General features: G+C 40.9%; 1 protein-coding gene and 1 long non-coding RNA gene across 17 annotated transcripts in view; both read right to left on the bottom strand.

The window, feature by feature from the left end:
* The window catches only part of dlg1b (discs large MAGUK scaffold protein 1b), a 174,334-nt gene extending 173,283 nt beyond the window's left edge, over positions 1-1,051 (bottom strand). For 6 of the 15 annotated variants that reach the window (XM_022678664.2, XM_049476557.1, XM_049476556.1 and 3 more), the window contains exon 1: positions 503-1,043. In XM_022678664.2, the coding sequence (XP_022534385.2) occupies positions 503-521 (19 nt within the window). In that variant the 5' untranslated portion in view covers positions 522-1,043. Of the gene's footprint in view, positions 1-502 lie in introns of all 15 variants that reach the window. The other 9 variants (XM_049476554.1, XM_049476550.1, XM_049476549.1 and 6 more) reach the window with 4 other exon arrangements.
* A 13,946-nt stretch (positions 1,052-14,997) lies between these two features.
* On the bottom strand, positions 14,998-21,293 carry LOC111194451 (uncharacterized). Of its 2 annotated transcripts, none has more exons than XR_002651075.2 (3): positions 21,115-21,293; positions 20,670-20,755; positions 14,998-16,026 (listed from the first exon to the last, which is right to left on the bottom strand). It is a non-coding gene; the product is annotated as an uncharacterized LOC111194451 (long non-coding RNA). The 2 variants fall into 2 exon arrangements; XR_002651076.2 differs by having other exon boundaries at positions 14,998-16,029.
* Between the last annotated feature and the right edge of the window lie 209 nt (positions 21,294-21,502).

The following is a 21,502-nucleotide window of genomic DNA, read 5'->3' on the forward strand; positions in this document are numbered from 1 at the left end:
CACTAGTCCAAGTGCACAAATACACACTACCAAGTCCACCAATATACAGGTCTACAAGTAAAGCTACAGGTCTACATTACACAACTCCAAGTCCACCAATACATTTTACCAAGTCTACAAGTACACAGGTCTACAAGTATACAGGTTTACAATACACAAGTCCAAGACCACGAATACACATCAGAAAACGCACAAGACCTCAGGTGTACAAGTGTACATGTTACAAGTACAAGCCCAAGTCCACAATCCAGAAGTATAAAGGTCTACAATACTTATGTTTTTGTCCACACATACACATTATAAAGTCCACCAGTATACAAGTCTACAAGTTCATGTCCACACATACACATTATAAAGTCCATCAGTATACGGGTCTACAAACATACAGGTCTACAAGTACAAGTCCACAATCCAGAAGTATACAAGTATACAGGTCTATACGAGTCCACAAGTACAAACATACAAATACACAAGTCTTGAAGTCCAGCTCAGCAGTACTCACCTTTTCTCCGGACGGGCATGTTCACACTGGCAGGGGGACCACCGGGGTCCACCAGGGTCCAGCAGAATGCCCCCCGCAGGCAGGTCCACACAGACTGGAGAGTTGGGGGGTCAGGGGACACTCAGATGCCCCCTTTGGGCGCTCCTGCCCCGGGCTGGCAGGGGTGTGGAGGGGGTGGGGGGGTAAGACCAGGGAAGACCACCCTCTCTCAGTTCGGACAGCTCGTGCACAGTATCCACAACAGATCACACAGAACACACACACCCACACACACACACACACACACTTCAGCTATCTGTATGTCACTCTGTCTCGTGCATGCACGCACATACACGCATGCATGTGTGTATGGGTGCATGCATACACACACTCACACACTGACTTCTGCGCACGCGCACGCACGCACGCACTCAGTTGCAATCCCAAGAATCAGAGAGCAGTAAACTCCAGTCTGCAGAAGATTCACCAGCAGCGCGCGCGAGCGAGCGCACTCATTCCACCCTGACCGTCCAGCGCGCGCCCCCTCAACACGCTGACGCCCCCCGCCCGCGTGCGCGCTCCCCCCGGCTGCTCCCCGCTCGCGCTCTCTCTCTCACTCTCTCTCGGCCCGTGTCCGGCTCGCGCTCACGCAGCTCCCGCAGCCCGCCCGTCTCCTCCGTCCCTCACTAACTCCAAACTTTCCTCCAAAATGGCGGCGCGCGCTCGGCGGAGCGTCACGTGGCTCCGGGGCCAGGAGAGCGCGAGACTTTCTTAAAGGAGAAACTCAGAGATCAACAGCGCGCGAGGAGGAGGAGGGGGGTGAGGGGGTGTATGGGGGGGTTACAATAAGAGAAGACAAAACATGACAAGACAAAATAAAATAATACAATACTAAACATGACAAGACACAACAAGACAAGACAAAATAAAACAAGACAAGACAATGAGATAGTAATGGTATTAATGAGGGATAAAGTTGGGCACATCAGACATAAAATATGACAAGACAAAATAAGACAAGACAAGACGAAATATGACAGGACAAGACAAGACAAAAGGCAAGGCCATAATAATGACAAGACAAGACAAAAGACAAGGCCATGATAATGACTTACTCTCTTAGAACAATAAAACAAGACAAAACATGACAAGACAAAAAAGGCAAGACAAGACAAAACATGACAAGACAAAATAAAATAAGACAAATCATGACAAGACAAAAAAGGCAAGACAAGACAAAACGTGAAAAGACAAAATAAAACAAGACAAAACATGACAAGACAAAACGTGAAAAGACAAAATAAAACAAGGCAAGTCAAGACTAGACAAGACAAAATATAACAAGACAAAATAAGACAAGGCAAGTCAAGACTAGACAAAATAAAACAAGACAAAACAAGAAAAGATAAAACAAGATATGACAAGGCAAAATAAGACATGACAAAATATAACAAGACAAGACAAAACAAGACAAAATATAACAAGACAAGACAAAACATGAAAAGACAAAACATGACAAGACAAAAAAGGCAAGACAAGACAAAACATGACAAGGCAAAAAAATACATGACAATATATAACAAGACAAGACAAAATATAACAAGACAAAATAAAACAAGACAACATATAACAAGACAAAACAAAATAAAACAAGATAAGACAAAATATAACAAGACAAGATAAAACAAGACAAAACATCACGAGACAAAACAAGACAAGACAAGACAATGAGATAGTAATGGTATTCATGGGGATAGAGGAGGGCACAGTGGGACATAATAATGACTTATTTCTATCTCAGGATAATCAGACAAGACAATTACTAATGAAAATCAGATACAGATACTAATGGGGATGAGCTTTCAGGATAATCAGACAAGACAAAACAAGACAAGATAATGAGATACTAACAGGGGTGGGGCAGGGGGGGCAGAAGGGTAGATAGTAAGTCATTAATATGTGGAGGTAATGTAAATAAGTTGAGGGTGGGAATGGAAGCGTCAGAACTGGATCTGGATCTTCAGCAGCAGCAGCTCCAGATGCTCCAGTCCTCCTCAGACCGAGGGAACTCTGTCCACGCCTCTGAAAGTAACGAGTATCGACACAAACAGCTAAAGCTGTGTCCCAGATTAGAAAGCAGTGGTGGTAAAAGAGCGCTTTATTTTTAGATGCTGATGTTTTATGAATGCCCCTCTCTGATCTGAGGCTACCTCTGCTGCATCTGTGGAGCACCGGCCGGATCGCTATTGTGCCTCCATCTGTCCGATTCTCACAGATTTCCGAGGTGAAGCGCAGAGATTGGAAAATTAATGAGATAGTTAATAATAAGACTCAAGAAGTAAAATTAAATTGGATTTACTGTTTACTTTGACTCACGACTTCTGATTTGAGTATGACTATAGCCATATCCAGACTGGACAACTATTAAAAAAAAAAATTACACTTCTACTCAGTAATAAAACTCTTGCATCCAGACTGCAATTGAAAAACAGAAGGAACAATTCGTTTTTTGGCTTTAGTAGTTCAGTAGCTCCTCCATTTCCACTCACTGTTGTGTTTTACATGGATCTTTGTGGAAATGTTTGCCTAAAGTGTAATTACGGTTTGTGGCAGCGGACAAAAAGCTATTTTATACAGTGTTCGCCTATGTATGTAGTATGCCTAATCTGTAAGGTAATTTAATTGATGTTTTTGTGCATTGCACAATAATTCTACTTTGAATTTAATGGTCAGGTGAGTAAAATAGATTTGTGTTTAGTCTTCTTTTTTACTTTAATTTAACCCATCAAAATTATGCTTTCCTTTCGCAGTTTCCAATCAAGTTCATGACCACAGGTATTTAAAACCAATCAGAGAGGTAAGCATATATGTTTGGCAATAGAGTGTAGATTTAAATACTCATAGAAATTTAGCAGCTCAGAAAATTATATTTTCCAAGCCATTACGTGGCGAAGCCACAAAAAAAAGTCTGTTTTGGAAAATAACGTGTAATGGGATGGACTGTTACAGACTAGTAGCTCTCCAGCCCAGAGGGTGGTTGAACCCAATTGCAGAACAGTTGATCTCAAAGCAGGTAAACCCAAGAAGAAAGGAATAAATAAATAAATAAATAAACACACCGCTCCTCACGCAGAATTGAACCCGTGTTGTCAGGGTCACGGTCCAATACAGCTGCCCCGGCTAGTGAATTGGGACACGACCGTTAATAAACGCCCTTATAAGGAGCCCAAGAACAGGTGGGAAAACAAGAAAAATGACAGAGAGACAAGGAAGGAATGTAAACAAAAGCTCACCAGAGAAGCATTTTATTTCTTTTCTTTCATTTTCGTTCATTATAGTTCAAACCACCTCACAGGCCAGATATTTTATGCTTGGGGGCCACAACATACTATAGGCCAGGCAGTTAATTATGATAAATAATCTACAAGTTTGCCACCAGTAGCCTGGGAAGGAATGACTACACATTGACCTCTACTGCCAAAAGCCAATAGAACAAAAGCAACCCAAATGTTTGCTTGTCTCAAATTAGTTGAGTAATATTTAGAAATATCCAGTTTATACTGAATATCACTGATCCGTACGCAATATAACACGTCCACTCTCGCGCCCCCAATATTTACTCCACGCCATCCAACCCATCTGGCGCTGGCAGGCTGTAATGTGATTATAGCAGCTGCTTTTTTCACTCGTTTCTGCACAAACTGCTGCTGGTAAATAATCTTTGGCGTAAGACAGGATTTTGGCAGCGCATGGTTTTAAGCACAGACAGTCAGACAGCATTCTGTCAACAGCCGGCAGACGCAGCTTCAGAGAGAGACGGTTACTAATGACTGTTCTGCTGATAAGTGATTTCTAATGGTCTAAGATAATTATTGATGTTCAGGGTGGTTGAAGTGGTAATCTAGCTGGTTAACCAGCTCTTAATAATCAGTGTAGTGTATGTTGGTCACACAAGGTCATGTTGGTTGACCAGCTTGGTGATGATAGAGGTGATGCCCAAGCAGCTACCTGCTGCAGATCGGAGTGTTGGTCATGCTGGTCAACCAATGTAGTGATGCTGGTTTTGCTGGTCAACCAGGTTTGTAATAATAATCATGCTTGGTGACTGTGGTCATTGTGATCAACCAGCTTGGTGACAATTGTTTTACTGGTCATACTAGTCAACCAGCTTGATCATGTTGGTCATGCTGGTCGACCAACTCTATATTTCTGGTCATATCGGTTAAACAGTGTGGTGATCTTGGTTGGTAAAGTGGTCAATCAGCATGGTGATAATAATCATGGTGTCTGATCAGTTTGGTGATTATGGTCATGGTGGTCAAACAGCTTGGTAATAATGGTCGTTGTGGACAATCAGCTTTGTGAAAAGGTTTATGGTGGTCAAACAGCTTGGTGATAATGGTCATGGTGGTCAAACAGCTTGGTGATAATGATCATATTGTCTGATCAGTTTGGACTTGCTGGACATCGCTGGTTATCCTGGTTATGTTGATCAACCAGTATGGTGATTGTGGTCATGATGGTCAACCAGCTTGGTGATTATGGTCATGTTGGTCAACCAGCATGGTGATTATGGTCATGTTGGTCAACAGGCTTGGTACTTTTGGTCATGGTGATCAACCAGCTTGGTGATTATGGTCATGGTTGTCAACCAGCTTGGCTATAATTGTCATGTTGATCGACCAGCTTGGTGGTCATGCTAGTAATCCAATTTGATTTTGCTGGCGATTGGTGATAATTGTCATAGTGGTCAACCAACTTGGTGATAATGGTCATGCTGGCTGATCAGTTTGAACTTGCAGGACATGGCTGGTTATGTTGGTCAAACAGCTTGGTGATTGTGGTCATGGTGACCAACCAGCTTGGTGGTTATATTTTTTTATGCTGGGTAGCCAAGTTTGTGATAATGTCAAATGTCATGCTTGTCAAATAGCTTGGTCATGTTGGCAACAGGTTTAGTCACGCTGGTTGGTATGGTGGTCGACCAGCTTGGTGACTATGGTCATGGTGATCAACCAGTTTGGTAATAATGGTCATGGTGGTCAACCAGCTTGGTGGTTATGTTCATTTTGGACAAAAATCATGGTGACTATGGTCCTGCTGGTCAACCAGCTTGGTAATAATGGTCATGGTGGTCAACCAGCTTGGTGGTTATGTTTATTTTGGACAAAAATCATGGTGATTATGGTCCTGCTGGTCAACCAGCTTGGTGATTATGGCCATAGTGATCAGCCAGCTTGGTGACTATGGTCATGGTGATCAACCAGTTTGGTAATAATGGTCATGGTGGTCAACCAGCTTGGTGGTTATGTTCATTTTGGACAAAAATCATGGTGACTATGGTCCTGCTGGTCAACCAGGTTGGTGATAATGGTCATATTGTTCAATCAGCTTGGTGATTATGGTCATGTTGGTCAACCAGCTTGGTGATAATGGTCATTTTAGACAACCAGCTTGGTGATAATGGTCATGGTGGTCAACCAGCTTGGTGACTATGGTCATTGTGGTCAACCAGCTTGGTGATAATGTTAATGTTGGTCAACCTGCTTGGTGATAATGGTCATGTTGGGCAAACAGCTTCAATATTTAGCCTCAATATTTAATAGCAACTTATAAAATACACAGTATTATTAACAGTGATTTTATTAGAACTGCTTTTATCAACTTCTCAGTGGATCATCATTGTATTAGTACTTTAATTAAAGAATATTACATATATATTTTACAGTGTAGATTTGCACCCCTAATCAGCAGCTTTATTATCATTAGTGCAGCAGGAGCTCAGTTCTTGGCGTGTAACAGTCAGGGATGTTTCTGGCTGTTCTCTCCGACTGGTTTTATTTGAATGGTGGTATTTATGTTGAGGAGCTGCTATAGTGAAGTGAAGTGAAGGCCCATTGAGAGGAATCTCCACTCACAGTGGATCCATTGTGCTGTTATAGACAGGCTGCCACAATACGGCGTAAGTGTAGACACAATGGAGCAAAACTGTGCCTGTGGCAATTGTGCTAAAAAAGGCCTGATATTGAGAATCTGTATCAAATAATGTTTTTATAAATGGTGACGGGGGTCCGAACAAGAAGCCCTGTTACATGGCATTAAATAACACTGCAAATCTGGATACAGTTGCAAGAAAAAGTATGTGAACCCTTTGGGATTATACTTGGATTTCTGCATAAATTGGTCATTAAATGTGTTTTGATCTTCATTTAAGTCACAACAATGGACAAACACAGTCTACGTAAACTAATACCACACAAATACATTATATGTTTGCATGGTTTTATTGAAAACAACATGTTAACATTCACAGTGAGGGTAGAAAAAGTATGTGAACCTCTAGGCTAATGACTTTTCTAAGAGCCAAGTGGAGCCAGGAGTCAGCCAACCTGGAGTCCAATCAATGTTATGAGATTGGATGTGTTGGTTTTTCTTAAGAAGCATTGCTTGATGTGAATCATGCCTCTCAGCACAAAAAATCAAGTTTGTTTAGAAGATCTACATTCAAGAATTGTTGACTTGCATGAAGCTGGAAAGGGTTACAAAAGTATCTCTAAAAGCCTTGATGTTCATGTGTCCACGGTAAGACAGACGCTCTACAAATGGAGAAAGTTCAGCACTGTTACTGGAGCTACTCTCCCTAGTCGTGGTCGTCCTGTAAAGGTGACTGCAAGAGCACAGCGCAGAATGATCAATGAGGTGAGGAAGAATCCTAGAGTGTCAGCTAAAGACTTACAGAAATCTCTGGCACACAGTTTTGTTGACAAATCTACAATAAGAAAAAGCATTAAACAAGAATGAAGTTCATGGGAGGACACCATGGAGGAAGCCATTTCTATCCAAAAATGAGAAATGCAGAGCTTTCAGACATCAAATAATGCAAAAAAAAGTTTTGAGAGTTCAGAAATCAATATTTGGTGGAATAACCCTGGTTTTTAATCAAAGTTTTAATGCATCTTGGCATCATGTTCTCCTCCACCAGTCTTACACACTGCTTTTGGATAACTTTATGCTGCTTTACTCCTGGTGCAAAAATTCAAGCAGTTCAGTTTGGTTTGATGGCTTGTGATCATCCATCTTCCTCTTGATTATATTCCAGAGGTTTTCAATTTGCTAAAATCAAAGAAACTCTTTTTACATGACATGTTATTTTTTCCCAAAGCTGTATTTGAAATATTCATAGTAAATTACTGTACATAGAGAAAGAAAACTACAAAGTAAAAAAGTATAGAGCACAAAGACACACTGACTTTCTATACTATTTTATTATATACAAAATCAGTCAAATGTTTTAGAACACCCCTATTGTTTAGTTGTCCAGTAGAAGTTCATTTGTTTTCCTAAAGACCCTGGTAGTTTACTGCACAAATTTGTATGCTGGATTATGTACTATTTCCAGTTATAAAGGGAAAATTGGGCTGTTTTAAAACTTTTTACCAGTAGTGTATGTTAATGAGGACTGATAAAAAAAGACAAAGTAAGATCAGTATCCAAAAAAAATCTCCAGGAGAGATTTAAATGAAGTATTTTAATTTAAACTGAGCCTATCCTTTCACTTATTTTATTTTTTTAATGTTCTTACTTTTTTTTTGTTTTTATTCATTTATTATTTATTATATATATATTATTTGTTATTTTGAATTATTATTAATTTTACCATTTCCTGATTTTATAACTTATCTGCTCATTTTTTTTATATTTACAACCTAATTAATAACTATTAATACACTCCTATATAAAGGAGCCTTATTTTAAAGTGGTACTGATAATTTTAATAAATAAAAGAAGAGACGGATCAAGTTTTACAGGCCTTTCTGTCTCTTAAAAGTTATCTATATAGGTGTATATTACAGGACAGTACCTCAGGGCTCAGTGCTGGGCCCTGCTCTGTTCCTCCTCTGGCTGAAACGCATTGTGTGTTTCACTTTCCGTAAAGCCCAGCCGGCCCTGGGGTGGGATGTAGTTAAGACTGGCTGTCTTGTGTATTAATTCTGATGCGGGGGGGATTACGCTAACAGACTTATTTTATGATGTAAGGTGGGATTTGTCGGGTGCCATCTGGCCATTCACAAACACTTTAAGCTCTTGCCCCCTAACTATCATCTAATCAGAGGCCAGGGGCTTGAATAGATTACCAGGAAATCTTGCCCCACGGCGCTGACATGGAGTTGGGCCACCCGTCGCAGAGCGGCCGCCGTTCAGAAATAGCAGCAGAGCCTCGATAAACAACAGCAAATCAATTTAAATCAATTTGAATAAAGATAAACATTCAGGCTGTTTTATTTTTGTGGGTAAATCCAAAATTGGAAGCCTCAACATTTACATTTATGGGTCAGAAGTGTGTAAAATTGAAGTGTATAAAATGTTACCATAGAGTTGGTTGATGTTGTTTGGAATTGGTTAGTGAGTTGTTGCTAGGATTTTACTAAGTTGGTTGATAAGGTGTTTCTAGGTGATTACTATGGTAGTGTGTTAATTGCTTAGATTCTACTATGTAGTTGCTGTGGTCTCCGATTAGTAAGGTTTTGCTAATCTGTTGCTAGATGTCTATAGTGGTTACTATGGTGATGCATTGTTTGCTAACATTTTTCTATGTGGTAAAAATGTTAGTAATTGGTTAGTAAAGTGTTGCTAAGGAGTCCCGAAGGTGTTGCTAGCATTTTACTAAGTTGGTTGATAAGGTGTTTCCAGGTTATTACTATGGTAGTGTTGATTCCTAAGGTGTTACTATGTGGTGGCTGTGTTCACAGATTAGTATGGTGTTTGAAAGTATCTATGGTGTTGTTAAGAAGTACTTATAGTGTTGTTAGGCTGTTGCTAGGTGTCCCTAGGGTACATCTGTTGGTTGATAAGGTGTTCCTAGGTGATTACTATGGTAGTGTATTGATTCCTAAGGTTACTATGTGGTAAAATATGTTTATAATTTGTTAATAAGGTTCTGCTAAGGATTTCCCAAGGTGTTGCTAGGCTGTTGCTAAGCTGTTGCTGGGTGTTCCTTGAATTTTCCCAAAAATCAACCATGCTATTTATAATCCAGTGCTCCTTATGTGTAAATTCTACCAGTTCTAGGTATTAAGGAGCAGTAGAGCCACTCCACTGAAGTACAGAGTTATAAGGAGGGAGTTTTTAGTGAAGTTTCTCCAGCACTAAGGCTATGTGCAGCAGCATTAGCATTAGCATTAGCCGCTAACTTCTGTTCAGAGTTGAGTGTATCAGACTGTAGCTTGCCTGTTTACCATGTTAAAACAAGCTTTGTGGGATGGACTGCTAGCTAATATCGCCCTGGACATTCAGGGGTTCCTCAGTGTAGTGCTATTGGGTGGTATTTACTAGCGCTAACGGGGGGCTAGTGCTAGCGGTCAATGCATATGCTGCTGCACCCAGCCTTAGTGGAAATCTGTAAATCTAAGCTTACTGTGAATAAAGAGAAGCTGTTGCTAGGTGTCCCTAGTGTACAGCTGTTGGTTGATAAGGTGTTTCTAGTGTTTCTACTTGAAAAACTCAATGAAAACTTTCCTAACTCAAGTTCCACCTATGTGAACCACACATTAGCATGTTGGAAGGGTACAAGAAGGGCCGGAAGGTAGCACAGACATAAGGACACCCCTGAATTAAAGCACTCATCCCAAGATCTCCATACTGAATCCAGACTGTCGCTGGGTCTTAAACAGAATATATGATGGTGGCATCTTAATTATTTGTCTCAGAATCTGTCATCTGTTCAAGAGGACTTAATAGAGACATGTCCAGCAGCAAATGATTTCTCACCAGGAGGTATTCTACCCAAAAGTAGCCTCTGAGAGCCTGTTTTTAGGGCAGTATATTAGGCACAGCAGTGTTGTTGGTAGGTTCTGACATCAGAAATGGGTCATTAATCAAAAATCCAATAGATAACTGATGGAAATGGGCTACAGACTGTAACTCAAACGTTATCAATGTGGGCTAATTGCAGCTAATTGCATTGGTTCCTCTTTTTATCAGCAGATGGAACGGCCTGTAACTGACAGTCTGACTACAGTAAAAGGCTGTAGTGTTCAATCTGATTAATGCCTTCCACTGTGCATTTACACACACACACACTCGCTCTGAGCCTGGCTCTCCATCATGTTTATGGGGCAGTTAGTGTGTGAGGGTTTCCAGAGCCACACTCCGGACTCAGTCTGGAGGTATCCACTTTTATTACTGCTGGAATTCACTTCTACAGCTTTAATAGCACAGCTGGTGTGTGTGTGTGTGTGTGTGTGTGTGTTTTGTGTGTGTGTGGATACACTTACCTATTTAGTGTCGTTTCCAAACCGCAGCACGTAAAGTGTGTGTGTGTGTGTGTGTGTGTGTGTGTGTGTTTACAGTACTGTGTAAAAGTAGGAACCCTCCCCCTCTTCCCTCTTCGTTTACAGGAGAGGTCCTGGAGGTCATCTAGAGGTCATTCTTGCAGATGTCGGAGGTGATGTAGATGTCGGAGGTGATGCAGATGTCGGAGGTGATGTAGATGTCGGAGGTGATGCAGATGTCGGAGGTGATGCAGATGTCGGAGGTGATGTAGATATTGGAAGTGATGCACATGTTGGAGGTGATGTAGATATTGGAAGTGATGTAGATGTCGGAGGTGATGTAGATGTTGGAGGTGATGTAGATGTCGGAGGTGATGTAGATGTCGGAGGTGATGCAGATGTCGGAGGTGATGCAGATGTCGGAGGTGATGTAGATGTTGGAGGTGATGCAGATGTTGGAGGTGATGTAGATATTGGAAGTGATGCACATGTTGGAGGTGATGTAGATATTGGAAGTGATGTAGATGTCGGAGGTGATGTAGATGTTGGAGGTGATGCAGATGTCGGAGGTGATGTAGAAGTCGGAGGTGATGCAGATGTCGGAGGTGATGCAGATGTCGGAGGTGATGTAGATGTTGGAGGTGATGCAGATGTCGGAGGTGATGCAGATGTCGGAGGTGATGCAGATGTTGGAGGTGATGCAGATGTTGGAGGTGATGTAGATATTGGAAGTGATGCAGATGTCGGAGGTGATGCAGATGTCGGAGGTGATGTAGATGTTGGAGGTGATGCAGATGTCGGAGGTGATGTAGATGTTGGAGGTGATGTAGATGTCGGAGGTGATGCAGATGTCGGAGGTGATGCAGATGTCGGAGGTGATGCAGATGTCGGAGGTGATGTAGATGTTGGAGGTGATGCAGATGTTGGAGGTGATGTAGATATTGGAAGTGATGCACATGTTGGAGGTGATGTAGATATTGGAAGTGATGTAGATGTCGGAGGTGATGTAGATGTTGGAGGTGATGCAGATGTCGGAGGTGATGTAGAAGTCGGAGGTGATGCAGATGTCGGAGGTGATGCAGATGTCGGAGGTGATGTAGATGTCGGAGGTGATGCAGATGTCGGAGGTGATGCAGATGTCGGAGGTGATGTAGATGTTGGAGGTGATGCAGATGTTGGAGGTGATGCAGATGTTGGAGGTGATGTAGATATTGGAAGTGATGCAGATGTCGGAGGTGATGCAGATGTCGGAGGTGATGTAGATGTTGGAGGTGATGCAGATGTCGGAGGTGATGTAGATGTTGGAGGTGATGTAGATGTTGGAGGTGATGTAGATGTTGGAGGTGATGCAGATGTTGGAGGTGATGCAGATGTTGGAGGTGATGTAGATGTTGGAGGTGATACAGATGTCAGAGGTGATGCAGATATCGGAGGTGATGTAGATGTCGGAGGTGATGCAGATGTTGGAGGTGATGTAGATGTTGGAGGTGATGCAGATGTCGGAGGTGATGCAGATGTTGGAGGTGATGTAGATGTCGGAGGTGATGTAGATGTTGGAGGTGATGCAGATGTCGGAGGTGATGCAGATGTCGGAGGTGATGCAGATGTTGGAGGTGATGTAGATGTCGGAGGTGATGCAGATGTCGGAGGTGATGTAGATGTTGGAGGTGATGTAGATGTCGGAGGTGATGTAGATGTTGGAGGTGATGCAGATGTCGGAGGTGATGTAGATGTGGATCTTTGTGTGTCCTTTTCTTAATGGGAAAGCTTCTACATCTTCTACGTATCTTTCGTACAGTCATGCTTTTGTAATGTGTGCAGCGTGTGGGTTTGCATTGTATTGTTGAAAAATGCACGAGACGTCACGGGAAAAGATGTGGCAGCATATGTTGTTCCAACTTCATCATTAAAAAAAGCACACACCAGTTTTGAGTTTGCTGTTCTTAAGAAACATTGCTTGATGTGAATCATGCCTCGCACAAAAGATCAAGCTCTCAGAAAAAATACGTTCAGGAATTGTTGACTTGCATGAAGCTGGAAAGGGTTACAAAAGTATCTCTAAAAGCCTTGATGCACTGTTACTGTATCTACTCTCCCTAGGTGTGGTAAAATCCTGTAAAGGTGACTGTAAGAGCACAGCGCACAATGATCAATGAGGTGAAGAAGAATCCTTCACAGTGTCAGCTGAAGACTTACAGAAATCTCTGGCACATGCTCACATTTTTGGTGACAAATCTACAATAAGGAAAACATTAAACAAGAATGGAGTTCATGGAGGAGGACACCACGGAGGAAGCTGCTGTGGTCCAAAAAAAAATTGCTGCAAGTTTGAAGTTTGCAAAAGATCACCTGGATGTTCCACAGAACTACTGACTAAATGAAACCAAAATTGAGTTGTTCGGAAGGAACACAGCTCTGGAAAAATTAGAGAGCACTTAAAATTGATGAGTTTCTTTTGTTTTACCAAATTGAAAACCTCTGGAATATAATCAAGAGGAAGATGGATGATCACAAGCCATCAAACCACCAAACTGAACTGCTTGAATCAGGAGTAAAGGCGTATTCAAAAGTTATCCAAAAGCAGTGTGTAAGACTGGTGGAGGAGAACATGATGCCAAGATGCATAAAAACTGTGATTAAAAACCACCAGGGTTATTCCACCAAATATTGATTTCTGAACTCTTAAAACTTTATGAATATGAACTTGTTTTCTTTGCATTATTTGAGGTCTTAAAGCTCTGCATCTTTTTTGTTATTTCAGCCATTTCTTATTTTCTGCAAATAAATGCTCTTAATGACAATATTTTTATTTGGATAAAATTTGGGAGAAATGTTGTCTGTAGTTTATAGAATAAAACAACAATGTTCATTTTACTCAAACATAAACCTATAAATAGCAAAATCAGAGAAACTGATTCAGAAACTGAAGTGCTCTCTTAATTTTTTCCAGAGCTGTATATGTGTGTATGTAAATACAGTATATTTATGTAAATATACGCATGCATCAATCTGTGCCATGCTATCGTCCTCTCTTTATTATTATTAGTGAAATGCCCTCCGCCTGGTCGGGCCCGTCTGTGGCTGGTCGGGTCCATATGTCCAGCTCGGCCTGCTGGGAGATCTCTCTGGATCTGGTGGGCGGATGTACTGCCAGCCTGACCATGGCTTATGCCCAGAGACCAGGCGCAACTATCAGATACTCACCATGTGTGAAATTCCCAGGATTCTATGGCACGGTGGGAGAATCTGAGGCCTGGGCAGCCCTGCAGGCCTCAGCGGGCCAGATTTACTAAAGCTGCTGCTAAAAATGACCGAACCAGGGCAGAAGTCAAGCAAGCTGGTCTGTGCATGAGTACACGACTGGACATATGGTGCGTATACAGCATGTGATACTGGTAACACCGCTACCTTATACAGGGGTTGGAAAATGAAACTGAAACACCTGGTTTTAGACCACAATAATTGATTGTGGTGACGGACAGTTCTGGTGGAAACAGGAGAGTTGAGGTGCACATTGAATTCTGCCGTGATTTGATCAGCTGTGGTTTTATGTTTTTTGGATACAATCCGGGTTAGTACCCGAACATCCCTTTCAGACAGCTTCCTCTTACAGCGTCCACAGTTAATCCTGTTGGATGTGGTTGGTGCTTCTTGGTGGTATGCTGACATTACCCTGGATACCGTGGCTCTTGATGCATCACAAAGACTTGCTGTCTTGGTCACAGATGCTCCAGCAAGACGTGCACCAACAATTTGTCCTCTTTTGAACTCTGGTATGTCACCCATAATGTTGTGTGCATTGCAATATTTAGAGCAGAACTGTGCTCTTACCCTGCTGCTAATTGAACCTTCACACTCTTACTGCTCTTACTGGTGCAATAATGTGCAATTAATGAAGATTGACCACCAGGCTGCTCCAATTTAGCCATGAAACCTCCCATACTAAAATGACCGGTGTTTCAGTTTCATTGTCCAACCCCTGTATATCTGCTGGCACAATAAACATACCACTGTACACCAATAAATGACCTTGGGTAAGACTCTAAGAGCGTTTTAACACCAGCACTATTTTGTTTGGTTAAAATAGACTCTGGTTGGTTTGTACTCCAGCTATTAAATATACTCCTTTTTACTTAGGCTAAATTAATGATAAGGTGCAGTATAATTTGATAATGCTAATTAACACAGCTATGAACAAACACTGTCTCTCTCTTTTCTTAAATAACAGATCTATGCTTCTTCAGTGTTGCAATGTTTATTAACATCATTCTGAACACATTTTGCTCATTCGAACAGCCTGGAAATGTTTATTTTGAAAAGCTCAGTTTTAACAATGTACTTACTAAAAAAATGTTGGGTTTAAATCGGGCTCAGGCTCATAACTACGGTTTATGGGGCAGGTCAGGTTGGGCTGGATTTTTTGGGCAGTCACCGCAAAGAGCTATTAAAACGTTACGATGATCAGGTGATTGCTGGTCCATATCCTGTTTATGCAGCTTGCCATCAGCTGCCTGAGCCCTGAGAGAGCACAGTTGGCCTTGCTCTCTCTCTGGGTGTGTACACAGTAGATGGTGCTTTTTCCCCTCATCACTCCTAGGGTGATGTGGATCAGCACAAGGCTGCGTCTGTGAGCCGATGTATCAGAACCGAGTTGCTGCGCTTTCCTCCGATCGTTAGCGCTGTGATGCTACTTGGTAATGCTACAACATCAGCAGCAGCAGTTCAAAAAGAGGCGGAGTCTGACTTCACATGTATCCAGCAAAAGATGGTGTGTTGGGGCATCACTAGTGTTAGGAGGAGTCCTAATGAAAAATGGGATATAAAATAATAATAATAATAATAAAAATGTTATGATGAAACTGGCACTCATCAGCGCCGCCCCAGGAAAGGAAGAGCAAGAGTTCCCTCTGTTGTACAGGATAAGTTTATCAGAGCAAGTTTTTTTAACATCTCTTTTTATTGCATGAGCTAAATGCTAATGCTAAGAATTGTATTTAAGCTAACAGCTAAGGTCTAGAAGTACACCAGATATAGCTGCCTGGCTGCTACGGCCTAATCCAGGGTGAGAGGCAGGGCAAATCCTGGTGCGTGCAGGGTGTGTGTGTGTGTGTGTGTGTGTGTGTTTTGGGTGTTGACCAGGCCTGAATACGTAACAGTGTGACCACATCCCACAAGTGAAAAAATGCTCTGTTGTCGGTTCTCCTGCAGCCTGGAGCCGAGCAGCAGCTCTGGTGGAGGGTCCGTCTCCCCGCTGGAAGCCCTGGTGTCTGGTTGCTGCTGGAAAAAAAGAGAATGAATGAATGAATGGAGAGAAAAGAAAAGAAAAGGAAGGAGGACAAAAAGCGTTCAGTGCTGACACACAGACTCCTAAAGCAGACTAGTCTTAGGGAACATTTAGCAGCCTGTACAAAGAAGCCTTCTGTTCCAGAGACGAGACGTTGCTTTAGTGTGTGTGTTGTGTTGTGTTTGGTTTGGTACATTTTCAGGATAATGTTCCAGACTTGGGAACACCACAGAAAAGCAGGACTAACACATATACAGAGAGAGAGAGAGAGAGGGAGAAAAGGCTGCCCTATACAAAGACTTTTTGGCTACGTTCACATTACCAGACTGAACTGACTCAAATCTGATTTTTTTTCTAAATCAGATTGGAGTCACTTTCATATGTGGTTCTAATTCAGATACGTATCAGATCCATGGACATGCAACATGAAGTGTGAACGGTCAGATCATGTGAAATTCATGCGTCTTTTTTATGCTTTTTGGCATTAGCATTAGCGCTACATGCTTCTCTCTCCTACCCACACTGCATCTCTTGGTGCAGCTGTGCAGCTATAGCTGCAAAAAAAAAACAGCAAAAGCAAACCACCTGTCCTCTTTTTACCTCCTCGACCTGAACATGAACTTCAGACCAGCTGTTTCCTGTTTCTCCACTCCAGCAACACACCACATGATGAGTTTCTTTGATTTTAATGAATTGAAAACCTCTGGAATATAATCAAGAGGAAGATGGATGATCACAAGCCATCAAACCACCAAACTGAACTGCTTCAATTTTTGCACCAGGAGTAAAGCAGCATAAAGTTATCCAAAAGCAGTGTGTAAGACTGGTGGAGGAGGAGAACATGATGCCAAGATGCATGAAAAAAAAACTGTGATTAAAAACCATCAGGATTATTCCAACAAAAAATAGATTTCTAAACTCTTAAAACTTTATAATTATGAACTTCTTTTTTTTTGCATTATTTGAGGTCTGAAAGCTCTGCATCTTTTTTGTTGTTTGTTGTTTGGAATTTTGGAGAAATGTTGTCTGTAGTTTACAGAGGTGGAAAGTAATGAATTACATTTACTCAAGTTACTGTAATTGAGTAGATTTTATGAGTAATTTGTATTTTTTTAAGTAGAGAAAACACATATATGTATATATGTATATATATATATATATATATATATATATATATATATATATATATATATATATATATATATATATATATATATATGTATATAAAGTGAGACAGGACATATTGGCATTGTGAATATAAGTGTGTGTGTGTGTGTGTGTGTGTGTGTAAACAGAGCCAGAAACAGAGAATCAACCATGCTGAGCCATGTTGGGCACCTCCCTATCCAAACACACACACACACACGCACACACACACACACACACACACTCTGTCTCTCTCCTGGCTCTCTTCTACCTTAAGCTTTAAGCAGCAGTTTGCACACAAGGTAAGCTTGGCACACACACACCTATCAGCCAAAACATTAAAACCACCTGCCTAACATTATATATATATATATAAAAAAAATATATATATATATATATATATATATATATATATATATATATATATATATATATATATATATATACATATATAGATTTATACATACATTCGCTCTTACTGCGGGTGTGCTATAGTATAAAAGATGTTATGGCTAATAACATTAATAACATCAGGCTCTGAGGGACTGTAGCTGATAATGAGCGAGTGAGCGAACGTTTAGCACTCTTTATTTGTGGGTTAATTAGTGTGTACTGCCCCTGATGTATTCTGAAAGTATGTGATTTCATAAGTGAGCTCACTATTCTCACTATGGGGCAGATTCCTGTACAAGGATTAAGCCTATTGCTAGACTATGGGTCCTATTTTTTTTCTATAGCGCATCAGTTAATTGCATTTTGCACAGCTTGATTCAGGGCGTGTCGGTGTGTCTGTGACAAAGCAAAAGGCATTAACTAATTCTTAATTCTTAATTAATCATGGGTGTGGTTAATTTTGGATGTAGCATAAAATAAACCAATGAGTGCGCCAGTTCTCATTCCCTCAGTCAGAGTCAGGTGTGCTTGTATCTTAACAGTGCAGCGCTTTTGTGCGTCTCAGCAAAGGATACTGACGTGAACGTTGACGCTGTGAAGATACACCAGCAGCTCGTTTAAGGATTTAAGGAAGAGCAGTGTTATTTTATTCTTTATTCTGTTTATTGTTGAGTTAAAAGTAGGGGTTACTTGTATGTGGTGGAGTAATACATGGAGAGCTTCGGTTACAGTGCATTACCGGCTGATAATGTCACTCATAAAGCGCCTCTCAGCCAATCACATTCCAGGGTCGGAACTAACTGTGGTATAATAAGGGCTAATCTACATTTACAGTAGAACTTGATGGACGGTAAACCAACTTGTGAGTCATATGGTGACAGAAACCACATAGTAACCAAATCTACTGGATAAATGGATTACTGAACATCTCCACACAGTTTGTGGTAAGCGTACTTAATGTTTTAGCCACTTTAAAGTGTGGCATTACTCTTTTTAGCCAAAACTCCAGGACCAAAGTTGGCAATCATGCTAACAAGCAACAAATCAGTGACTAGTCGTGCTTTACTTTAATATACAGGATTAACCGTTCTAGTTTAACCCTCCTAAATGTTCTCAGTGTAGAAGAAGAAGAAGAAGAAGCTCCAGACGTGGCTGGTTGAAGTCTGGAGCTCACCGTCTCGCTGACAGACCTGTCGTACTGCAGGCGTTTGATGTGGCCCTTAGTTATGCTAATCTCACCCAGCTCCAGCCTCTTTATTCTCCCCTCAGAGTGGAAATAAGCTATTCAGCTGCCGCGTTCTCGCACCATCATTTCAACTCCGCTTCATTGAAGAGCAGCTTTGATGTTTGCAGCTGATAATGGAGGACAAATAAAGCAGATAAAGCTCAGGAGATCTGGAGATGGACCGCAGCTCCTCTTACACTAAAATATACTGCTCTTAATTTAGCAAATTACAGCTTAAACTGGATCACGTTTAGTCAGAAAACGAGCATTATTGGGGAATTTAAGACCAGATTTTGTGGTTAGTTGGGTTCAGGTGGTCTAAGTCTAGGGTTCTTAACCTTTTTCACTGAGCTTTGACCCATTTTTAGGTTTCAAAACATGGTTCTTTTGTGAATTTAGTTTAGTTAATTTATTAAATATGGGGAATTGCTTTTTATTTAACAATCTATACTAAAATTCACTTTTAGTTTGACTAAACTTAACTGTATATAAGGATATCAGATCAAGATTGATGCACAATGTCGCTTTGCTCCCACGTCTTTAATGTCCTGAAGCACTTTAGGGACCGCAGGAAAAATAACAGACGAAATGAGGCATCACATGGTAACATTTTGAGACAGTTAAAAAGATTTATTCATTTCTTGTTTAGTCTGGAATTTTTTTCCACGATCCCTAAAGTGCCCTAAAGTCTGTTATATTCGACAATCTTTATTGAAATTAGCTTTTATTTTACTAAACTTAGCTTTTATATTAGGATATCTGAACAAAATTGAGGCACAATCCCACTTTGCTCCCGTGTCTTTATTGTCTTGCAGCACTTTAGGGACCGTAGGAAAAATATCAGACGGAATGAATATTGAATAACACTATTTAGCTTTCTCAAAATTTGGCCTTGTGATGTCAAACCAACGATATAATGCAAAGAAATGTACAAACATACTTTATACCATTAATTTGACATCACAAATCGATTTATTCATTACTCATTTTGTCCGGCTTTTTTCCCACGATCCCTAAAGTGCCACTCGGCACTGTAAATGCAGGAATACGGTGGTTCTTTCCTATTTTTCGGAACAAGGTTCTGAGGTAAATTTAGTTTCATACTGAACGGTGAGAAATTTGAAATCAATCTTTACTAAAATACACTTTAATTTTACTAAACTTAACTTTATATAAGTATATCTGACCAAGATTGAGGCACAATCCCTGTCACGTCTTGGCCTCGTCTCGTGTCTGTGTGTCTTCCCCACGTGACCTGTGCTCCCCTGTGTCTCCCGTCTCAGTACTTTTCCATCTGTGTCTCATTTGTAGCTCCGCCCCTTCCCCAGGTGTTTCTATTATAGTGTGTTTCCTGTTTCTTTAAATAGCCCTCCTCTGCCACTTTGTCTCGGTCGGTCTTTGCACCTTCACCTGTTGTTTTGTCTCTCTGTTGCTTCACTGCGTTTCATAGCCCTAGTCCTTGCTCTGTGTTTACCTCTGTTTATCTCTTGTGTATATTTCTAGTTTCCTTTATTTCCATTGTTTCTCCCTTGCCCTGCTTAGTTTAGTTCTCCTTGTCTAGTTTAGTTTCTTGTTTAGCTCCATGTTCCCTAGCTCCCTGTATATAACCTTAGTCATTTGTTTCTCGTTTATTTCTTGTTTTCACGTTTATAGTTTATTTTCTCATTATTATCTCTAGTTCGTTTAGTTTATGTTCTTTAGTTTCTCTCGTTTGTTTTGGTTTTTGGTCATATGTTTATCTATTTTCCGTTATTTTATTCCCCAGTTCCTTGTATATATCTCCCTGTTTTATGTTTACGTGTTTATTTGTTGCCTGTCTCTTTGTTTATCTTTGTTATTTATTTATTAAATTATTCGTTTCGCCCTTACCTGCATTTGTGTCCGCCTCCTCGTCTCCCTGCCTGGGTCTTCGTGACAATCCCACTTTTCTCCCATGTCTTTAATGTCCTGCAGCACTTTAGGGACCGTAGGAAAAATACCAGAGGAAATGAGTAACGAATAACTCTATTTAACTTTCTCAAAATTTGACCTCTTTTAAAGTTGAACTAGCTTACTTCAACTTCTACTAATTGATCTGAAAGTTTAAACCATTATCCAAATGTTTCTCACACTGCAGAGAAACCAAATCATGATTAATTGATCCAGATCGAGATCACCTTTTTTTTGGACCAAATTTGGGTTTGTGGCTTTTTTCACACCTGCTATGTTGTTTCGGTCCAAATTGAAAAAAGTCAAAGATAGGTGTAAAAGCTTCCTTAAACAAAACCATACCACGCGCTGGCTAAAAGCTAAGCTATTCACCACACTTACCCACCTCAACCAGCATGAAAAGGCCATAACAGGTCCCAGAATGGCCTAAAACACCAGTTCAATACTGAACATGCCTTCTGCACCTTCCCCTACTCTCATAACCCACGACCCGCTCTAACATAAGCTACAGTTCTCCATTACTTCACTTCATCTGCTCTTTATTCTACTCTTCACCTCATCTCTTACCTGAAACTAGAACCGACCACGAGTTCCTCTTTTCACTCTCACTTCCTCCAGTGGTTTCCTCCTCTTTGCTCTGAGGGTGTTTTTACTTTGCTTTTACTTTTGTCACTGATGTACCAGTTTTAGCGCTTAGGTTAGGCCCATGTTTTTTAAAACATTTATAGGCTGTTTGAATGAGCAAAATCTGTTCAGAATGATGTTAATTACCA

The sequence above is a fragment of the Astyanax mexicanus genome, chromosome 4, assembly GCF_023375975.1.
Source record: "Astyanax mexicanus isolate ESR-SI-001 chromosome 4, AstMex3_surface, whole genome shotgun sequence".
Classification (NCBI taxonomy): Eukaryota; Metazoa; Chordata; class Actinopteri; order Characiformes; family Acestrorhamphidae; genus Astyanax; species Astyanax mexicanus.